The sequence below is a fragment of the Cupressus sempervirens genome, chromosome 1, assembly GCF_028749045.1.
Source record: "Cupressus sempervirens isolate cs-2001-9-10 chromosome 1, ASM2874904v1, whole genome shotgun sequence".
In the NCBI taxonomy this organism is placed as follows: Eukaryota; Viridiplantae; Streptophyta; class Pinopsida; order Cupressales; family Cupressaceae; genus Cupressus; species Cupressus sempervirens.
The window spans coordinates 688343197-688353166 of record NC_143118.1 but is presented as its reverse complement, the minus strand read 5'-3'; the positions used below and the strand labels follow the sequence as shown (position 1 = coordinate 688353166).

The 9970-nt window shown below is 34.2% G+C and overlaps 1 protein-coding gene across 2 annotated transcripts in view; it reads left to right on the top strand.

Annotated features, from left to right (window-relative positions):
• Positions 1-302: 302 nt before the first annotated feature.
• LOC149579805 (pre-mRNA-splicing factor) overlaps positions 303-9970 on the top strand; it is a 28062-nt gene continuing 18394 nt past the window's right edge. For both annotated transcript variants that reach the window (XM_089786946.1, XM_089786957.1), the window contains exons 1-2: positions 303-547; positions 660-890. In XM_089786946.1, the coding sequence (XP_089643072.1) occupies positions 752-890 (139 nt within the window). In that variant the 5' untranslated portion in view covers positions 303-547; positions 660-751. The remainder of the gene's footprint in view (positions 548-659; positions 891-9970) is intronic.

The window sequence follows — 9970 nt, the reverse complement described above, 5'->3', positions numbered from 1 at the left end:
AAAGAAATGTCAAACTAAAAGGTGCAAACTTTATTTAATGTCTATGAAGGCGACCACCATTCATCCAAATTGTTTATGGAGAGACCACCATTCATCCAAATTGTTAATATATCACTCTATTATTACATGCTATCTATTTTGAAAATGTTATATTTATAGTGATTAAATATTAATATTTTGACATACAAAATGACCATTGAAAACAGATTTTTTTGGGGAAAATATTAACATCATTACACAATTTATATTTATTGAGATAAGACAAAACTAAATATATCGGACAAAAGTAAATGAAAATTGATGTACATTCACCATTAGAAACGCTCGAATTCCTCTCATAACCCCATCCAGATGAACACCTGAAGCTTTTATACTCCGCGAAAACAAATTTCTCATACACTCTTCCATGTTGTCCAATTCAATTTATGCCAAGTTATAGCGCCGATTCTCTCATTTAACAGAAAGGCCATAAAGGAAATTCGAAGCAAAGATCCTATTCTTCACACGCTACTTTTTTTTCGCGACGACAGAGAATGCATTCGGCCAGGTAAGCGAATATTTCTCGGCTATATTCCACCCCGTTGTTCCGCAATTTGATATCTCATTAGTTTTCGTTGTTAAGTTTTTTTTCGGTAAGTCAATGCTTTTCTTGGTTGCAGCTAGGGTTTGAATGCTCAAATAATGCTAGGTTTTGAAAAAGGAAACAAGAAATAGGGTTTGTAAGTGATTCTCACTGAATATAGAGAGTTAAATGGATTCAAATTTGGCGTCACAATCGCCTGATACATCGGATATCAGGCCTTCATTTCGCAAGCCGTCAAATGACGCTTCTCATCGCAAGTATCGCCGTCATTCTCCTCTGTCTGGCTCTTCTTCGCCTTCATCAAGCGGTGAGTGTTTATTAATTTGATATAAATTTGTTCTGTAAGGCGTGAATTCAGATTCGTATACGAAGGTGTGAAATTATTTTTGTTGGTTTTGTTTGTTATTTGGCGGTTTTAAAGTGAAGTTGAGGGTTTTGTGGTCTGCTACTAGAGTTTTTGCCCATTAGAAAAAGGGGCGCAGAGATATTTTCTTTGTTTTTCTGTCGTGTTTAAATTTAGGAAAATGGGGTTAAAGTTTTTAAATTCCTATTCTGGGTTGACTTACACGTGAATAAAAATATAAATTAACATTATATGTGAATTTTTGAATTAACTGGTTAGGGTTTTTATTAGCATTAGATTGGCAAGATTGGATTATTTGCTTTTTTCATAATTTTCCACCTGATTATTTTTCCTGAATTTCTACCTTCGGCTGTAGCCCACTTTTGTTGAAGACTGTCCTAGATGTCGATAGTAAGCATTGAAACTAGGTCTTCCTAGAAACGACCAAAATGCCTACTAACTTTTCTAGCAGCCATTTACAAAATTGAGTTGAACTAATTGTTTTCAGCTACAATGTGCCTGCTATTATATTAAGGCCATTGACATTTTATAACTGCGAATTTGGAACTTTTAAATCCTTTGTTGAAGGCAGAGTGTTCTGTTTGGATATCACAACAGAGGCATATTAAGTCTAGATGCCTCAATTGAGGAATATAGAGAATTGTACTTATATGGCTTAGTTGAGAGATATTGTGGTCATATACCTGAGCTGATGTATGATAAGATTAGATATTACAACCGAGTTATGTTAAGCTTATGTTACACTGAGTTTGTGGGACAGGGGGACAGGTTTTGAGGACAGATTTTTTTGGCCATTTTTGGGGACAGAAGGGACATCTATATAAAAAATAGTGAAAATCTAAAATATATAGGGAAATTCTAAATATTCACTTGGTAGCTTTGATAAATCATTCCTCATTTACATTATATATATCAACTGAGTTGAAATGAGAATTAGAATTTATAAAGTCATAAACATGATGCAACTAATAGTTACTACTATAGTCTATAGTTAATTCAAATTGCCTTCATATATTCATAGATATATTTTATCATAGTAACACGGGGATGCATACCCCCCTTTTTGCCCCAACATCTCGGAGACTTGGAGGCACTAGGGACTTTGTCTCCCTGTCCCCAACGATGCGACTAGATGCTGCCACCTTTGCCAAGGATGGGGGACGTTTAGATGTTCACTATTTGCTGATTTGACTATTTGTGTTCAATGTTCGATGTTCCAATTCAATCCAATGTTCAAGTATTTACTCTTTTACATCTTTATATCTTATATTGTAATACATCTTTTCATAACTAGCATTTAAAGTACCATATGTATATATATACACACCCCCTCTTGTCCCCCACCACCATCCCCAAATTAAGGCCCCTCTATCCCCCCGTCCCGAAAACTTGTCCCCTCTTTCCACCGTCCCCTCATCCCCCAAGGTGGTGTAACTATGTATTTTATTGAATCACTGTCAATATCCGTGTAAATGAATATCAAATTTCCTAAAGGTTGCAAGTTTTAACAAAAATATTTAAATATCATATATGTCTTCTATTTTTAAATAGTCGTAGACTCAAAAGCAAACAAAGGTGGTATGTTGCTACCCCTAATTTCTTCAAAATTAGTATTATGACCATTGTTAGCATCAGCCTCAGATGTTGCATCATCCAACAAAATGCCAACCAATCTCTACCATGCCTCGTCCTCATCAACTTGGGTGGCGTCTTTGGGGTTAATAGCTTACCATAGTGTTGGTCTCTATTGATAGTCTAGATTTTGACAATCCTTAATGTTAACGGTGATAATTTTGGTTTCAAAATTTCGTACAGTTGATTCGCTAAGCACTATGCAAAACCAATAACTTCTCCGCTCATCTAGAGATAAGATTATCCTTCTTGTTGGACTCGATAAAGTCTATAGACTGATTTCTCTTTGCAGTAGAGCTGGTTCCTGTTATGAATTGCTTGCTTTATATATCCAAGGATACTATCAAAGGTCTCAAAAATCTTTCCAAGGTTTGGAGAGTTCGTAGCAGCATATCTAATAACTCGAATAATAGAATCAATGAAGGAGCAAACATTTTGCAAGTACAAAGAAGTTACAAAAACTAAAATCATCAAATAGAATGGAAAATGAGTAGTTAGGCGCGCTTAGGCTGGAGTAGTATTGGGATGGGTGACCTCCTGGGAAGTCCTAGTGCTTCACCCCTGTGAGCATCACCTAGATCCAATGAGTGCCAAGTGTTCCATTTATTCTCACGAGAGATGGATTCATGTTGAATCACTACTCATGAAACATGGGTCAGTGAGTTTGACTCGAAATCACATAGTGAAATCCTGATAGCAATATTACAATTTGACTTGCTGTGGAAATTATCTCCTCATCAATTGATGAGCTTAAGGTGCTTTCTAATGAATGGTTCATAAGGCACAACACTTGGTGAAGGTTTTACAAATGGGATTGCAAGCTTTGGGTTTAACCATGGAGGAAACTTCGTAGTTAAGCGCGCTTAGGCTGGAGTAGTACTAGGATGGGTGACCCTCCCAGGAAGTCCCAGTGCTTCACCCCTATGAGCATCACCTAGATCCAATGAGTGCTGAGTGTTCCATTTATTCTCATGAGAGATGGATTCATGTTGAATCACTACTCATGAAACATGGGTCAATGAGTTTGACTCAAAATCACACACTTAAATCCTGATAACAATATTACAATTTGACTTGTGGAAATTATCTCCTACTTATCAATTGATGAGCTTAAGGGGCTTTCTAATGAATGGTTCATAAGGCACAACACTTCGTGAAGGTTTTGCAAATGGGATTGCAAGCTTTGGGTTAACCATGGAGGAAACTTCATAGTTAAGCATGCTCAGGTTGGAGTAGTACTGGGATAGGTGACGTCCCGAGAAGTCCCGGTGCTTCACTCTTGTGAGCATCACCTAGATCCAATGAGTGCTAAGTGTTCGATTTATTCTCATGAGAGATGGATTCATGTTGAATCATTACTAATGAAACATGGGTCAATGAGTTTGACTCAAAATCACACAGTTAAATCCTGATAGCAATATTACAATTTGACTTGCTGTGGAAATTATCTTTTACTTATTAATTGATGAGCTTAAGGGGCTTTCTAATGAATGGTTCGTAAGGCACAACACTCGGTGAAGGTTTTGCAAATGGGGTTGCAAGCTTTGGGTTTAACCATGGAGGAAACTTCATAGTTAAGCGCGCTCAGGCTAGAGTAGTACTAGGATGGGTGACCTCCTGGGAAGTCTCGATGCTTCACCCTTGTGAGCATCACCTAGATCCAATGAGTGCCAAGTGTTCCATTTATTCTCATGAGAGATGGATTCATGTTGAATCACTACTCATGAAACATGGGTCAATGAGTTTGATTCAAAATCACACAGTTAAATCCTGATAGCATTATTACAATTTGACTTGCTGTGGAAATCATCTCCTACTTATTGAGAAGTTACAAGTTAGAAACATTAATAAATATCAATTTGACATTATAAGATTGAGTAATAAAATTAGCAAATTTCTTAACTAATTGTGAACTACCTTTATTTCAATATCAAGGATTTTTTATTTCACACTTTTTCCTTTAGGTGTGCTTGCTTCTTGCTTCTTGGGTCGCAAGCATCCTCTCTAACAAAAGAAAGTAGCTGGCTTATCTAGTCTTCATGGGCTTGAGGAATTTTTTTCCATGAAAATGTCTTAAACAAAGCAAGTGGAATATTATGGTTGCAAAAAACATACTGGACGCATCCCCATGGATCATGGATCTGGTAGATGAATATACTCTAAATAGGAATAGTGTGGTTACTTCACTGTTTATGAAATTATGCCACATGTTTCTACATAGCTAGATGTGAATGGTTTACACATATGGAGGAAGAGTGTAAGAATCTTCTCCATAACAATCTGCATGGGCTATCTTGGATTCCAGGTTGTCTACTCTTCTGGGGATCACACTTAATTTCAGGATGATTCACACTAGACAAATGAATGGTGATTTCTTAATGGTCTCACCTTGATGTAGTTATCAATAGGGGCTGCCTCATAATCTAAGTCACAAGGTTCGCCGAATTTTCAGCTTGAGGTTTGGAATTCGGCGAACCAATAAAAATGGAAAAAAATCCTCTAAATTCATCATTAAATTCGTACGCAGTTTTTTTTTGGATTTCTGAAGTAGAAAAACTTATTAAATAATGCCCTTCGTTTGCTGAAAATGCATCCAATCATATCTAAAGCTCAGCTAGGGAAAAAATGCTTTGGGAATAAGATTGTCTGAATATCCAATCGTGTCTGAAGCTCTCGTTGTGTTTGTCTGCTCCAGCTTCATGTTTTTCACCTCTTCTTCACTTTGTTCATCATTTACTCTCCATTTAGAAAATCTCTGCGTACACTTTCAGCCGCCCGTGCTTCCACTTCTGTTGACGGCCCGATATTCTCTTCAGTGATGAGCATTTTTTATTTATTTGTTTAGGTTTGAACGTTTATTAATAAGGTTATAAATTTATAATAATAATAATAAATGTTATTTTTAATATTAGGTTTCAATGTGTTATAAGATTATAACAATAAATGCTATGCTTATTATTGTAAATATTTGTATAACTATTTAGTTATTGTAGGGAAACATTTATATTTAATGTATATTTGTTTATTTATTATTAGTGAAATGTTAATATTTTGTATGTATTTTATTTATTTATCATTATTAATTTATTAATTATTACGATATTTTATTATTATTATTTTAATTTTGTAATATTCACAATTTTATTTTATTTTATTAGTGAAGATTAAATAGAATGATTATTATTTTTTATTATAATTTTGTTTATTAGCAAAGGAAAGTAAAAAAATCATATTATACTTTACAATCGTCTCCACAAAGTTATAGACCCTCTCATAACTAGGAATCAAGATCATATTTTATATATATATTTAAAAAAAAAAAAAAAAAAAAATTCTATAAGGCAAATTTATTGTCGATTTTTTTCGCCTTGCCAAACTTTAGCCGAACTTCATAGTTGTCGAACTCGAATTCGAATTTGAACCTTGTGACTTAGTTCATAATCATCAGATCCAGCTGCATCTGGTTCAAATCCTGATCGGGTTTTTTCATATTGGTGAGATTTATTTGAGTTGGTCTGGATTTTTCAGTTCCAATAGAAACTTGATGAAATCTTTTTGAAAATTTCAGATTCCTAATCTTTTTTGATAGGTAATGGGTTGAAGCCTAGATTATTTATTATTATTTGTTGAGATTAATTATTATTATGTGTTAAGCTTGAGTAGACTCTAACCCAAGACCTCCCAGGTAAGAGGCTCATTATATACCGTCGTGTTATAGGCTATTGCCTTAGTTTCCTAATCTTATTTGTCTACTTGACAAATTAAAAGTTTTGAACCTGGTAATTATGGTATTCTATAGGGAATTGTTTTCTAGGATCTTTACAGTTCCATTTGATGTCCTATTTTACTTGCAATGAACACGTGTATACGGCAGGAAACTGACAAGTTCCTGGGATACAATGTGTATATAACAAGTTCTATGAAGATGTTTAGCTGCTTCATGTTTTTTAATGAAATATTATTCAATTCTTTCTCTTTTTAAAGCATAACTTGTCCCTAAAAAACGAATTCATTGAAGCTCAGCAGTGGTGAGCACTGGATTTTTTTCACATAAGAGGCTTTACATTGGATGAAATCAAATGGCATTGGTTAATACACAAGAAATATAATTTTGGAACAACTGAAACTAGTCTTGAAGCAGCTGAAAATTTTAGTTCTTTTGAAGCGCATATCGTCTTGTTTCCATGTCCTCTGCTGCATTAAATAGGGTTTTCAATGAAAAAAAACTTAATATAAGCGTTTGTACTTTGGAGTTTTTACTTTTGAAACTGCTAGTTTAGTAGAGTTGTATGTTGTAGTTTTTCTAAAATTGATCTTTGAGAAACTTACTATTCAGAGTGGCTTTTTGGAGGGGGGCTTGGATAAACTTGATGATTGTTAACTCATAATGTTGTCAAACACTTTATGTTCCCTAAATTATTATTGAAGCATGCAAACTAATGATTTTCAAAATCATCCAGAAGACATCACGCTTAGATAGGGATCCTTTTGGGATATTACAGGATTAAAGTTGGATAACAATAATGACATGGACTTGATGATGACCAAAGAACAAGAAATGGATAACACTTTTCAGTTGGTAAAAAAGCTTGCCAATAACTTGGAAAAAAGTTGAGTGCATGATGATTTAAGATACCTATCTATAGCTATTTATAATATGGTTGTTGTATTGAATCTTGTGGTCTAACAATAAGCTAAAATGTTGGCAACTTAATTTGAAGCTATCTATTGTTTATTCTGATTGGACCTATTATGCATCTAAAGTAATGTTACTATTATCTAGATAAGAAGCTTTTTGTCTGTGATCTCTTACACAACCTATCATATTGGATTGTTTTGCAATCCAAAATGATGATGCCTGAATTTGCACACAATTATTTACCAGAAGATCCCTTTCTAAATTAGGGATTGGCGAAGCTTCAAATCTCTTCCCAAGGGGTTTTAAGCTGTTTCCAATCAGCTTTCAATCAACTCTTTTTTGCATCTTTGTAAAGAAATCTGAAAATAATAAGTTGAAGTTTATATATACATATATAATTATAATTATCTTCTAATTCCAACAAAAGTTTTTTAAAAAGCATATCTGGCTTGTTAAGCTAATATACCGACGGCAAGATTGGGAACTTAATTAAGTTCATGGTCCACGTAGGGCCATGACCCTACGTGGCCATTGGCCAGGTAGAGTCATGTCCCTACGGGGACATGAACTCTCCCCTATTTAAGTCCATAGACTGCCAATCAAAGCAGACATCAATAACATGTCAATGTTTTGTTATTTATCAGCAGTTAGTGTATAAGTTAGAGTCATATCGGTTACAACAGATTTTCAGTATATATTTTGAGAGGCACAAATACACTTACAGTCACATACATATATACATTCAGTTTGGTAAATCAGAACTAAAGTATATCAGATCTGAATTATTTATATTTGAAATACACTACTATTATTCTTTATCAGAGATATTTCACTTTTACATGGTATCATAGCCACCCTGATAGAGAAATTCAGTCAGACTTATAATTTTAAATATCCTCAATCTAAAACAATGGTGAATCATGTAAGACTAGATGACAGAGTAGAAGGAGCCTCCAACTTTGCATCGTGGAAAATTCGAGTAATGATTATTCTACGAGAAATGGAATTTGAACAATATATGGAGGAAAATAAATCTATGCCAGAAAATGATCCAGACAAAACAACTTGGAAAAGACACAACATTAAAGCTATGAAGATCTTTATAGATTCTGTTAAAGATGACATCCTCCCATCCATATCAAGTCTTAAGACAGCTTACGAGATGTTTACCACTATTAAAAACACCTTCGAAATTAATAACACTAGTAGATTGTTAACATGAAGCAAGATCCGCTATACATCAAAATGAACAGTGGAGAATCAATTATATCTTATTTTTTAAGAATCTTACAGTTGAAAGATCAACTATTGGAAATCAAGAAGATGACAAAGAAGTTGGCATTATAGTCCTAAAAGGACTACCTCTATCTTGGGAAACATTTATTTATTGACTAAGTTCTCGACCTGAACTTCCTAAGTTTGAACAACTTAAAAACGAAAGTACTCAAGAAGAGTCAAGATTAATTTCTAGAGGAATCAGTTAAAATTTAAAATTAAGAGGGAGACATTCAAGCTCTTCAAGTCAATACCAACAATAAAGATAAGAAAGGGAAAGGAATTCAACAAAACATACAAGAAACGAGATTGGTCAAAAGTACAATGCTTCAAATGTGACAAATTTGGCCATACTCATAATTTCTGCCCATAACGGAAGAAAATTCAAGCAGCTCTAGCAGAAGTCAAAAATGAAAAAGATGAAAACATTGCATTCTACCTAGCACTCTCAAGTGAATTAAACTCCAACAAAAACACAAGGATTATAGATAGTGGAGCATCACGTCATTCATAGGCTGTAGAGATAAATTTGAAAGCTTTGAAGGATACTTCTTAGGAGAAGTAACTATTGGAGATAACTCTACACACTCGGTAAAAGGTATTGGATCATGTTCAATACAACTGAATTCAGGTATCACTCTTAAACTTAAGAATGTTTTGTTTGTATTTGGTATAAAAAGAAATTTGATCTCCATCTTTGGCCTTGCAGACCAAGGGTATCAAATCACTTTCCAAGAAGATACAGTACTTACTATCTTGGCCAAAGAATTCCAACATTAAGAAAGCTATATCCATTGGATTTAGGGATGAAAGTTTATATAAACTTTGTACCCATAAACATTTAGCCCTAAATAATGAAATCTCAAACACAAATGAAATCTGGCATAGTAGACTAGGTCATCTTCATTTCCGTGCTTTATCATCCATAGAAAATATGGTAACAGGGTTACCTAGTTTAAAACTTGATCATTCTAGTATTTGCAAAGGATGTGCCCTAGCTAAAAACACAAAAGGGTCCTTTCCTAAAAGTGAACACAAATCTAAATCTGTACTTGAACCCATTCATATTGATTTATGTGGTCCAATGTCTGTACCTTCCCTAAGCGGATGTCTCTACTAAGCGATTTTTATAGATGACTATTCTAGGAGAACTTGGATTTACTTCCTTAAACAAAAGGAATCAATCGTTGTGTTATCCAAATTCAAACAATTTGAAGCTCTAGTTGAAAACCAATTTGGACAGAAAATCAAAACCCTAAGATTAGATAATGGGGGTGAATACATCTTAGAAATTTTTAAATTTTTTTGCATTTCTGTCGGGATTAAGAGGGAGTTTTTTGTACCATATAATCCTCAACAGAATGGAGTCGCATAAAGGAAAAACATATCCTTGATTGAATTAGCTAGAGCTATGATGCATGATCAAAACCTGACCTCCATCTGAGCTGAAGCGTCTAATACTGTAGTTTATATTCAA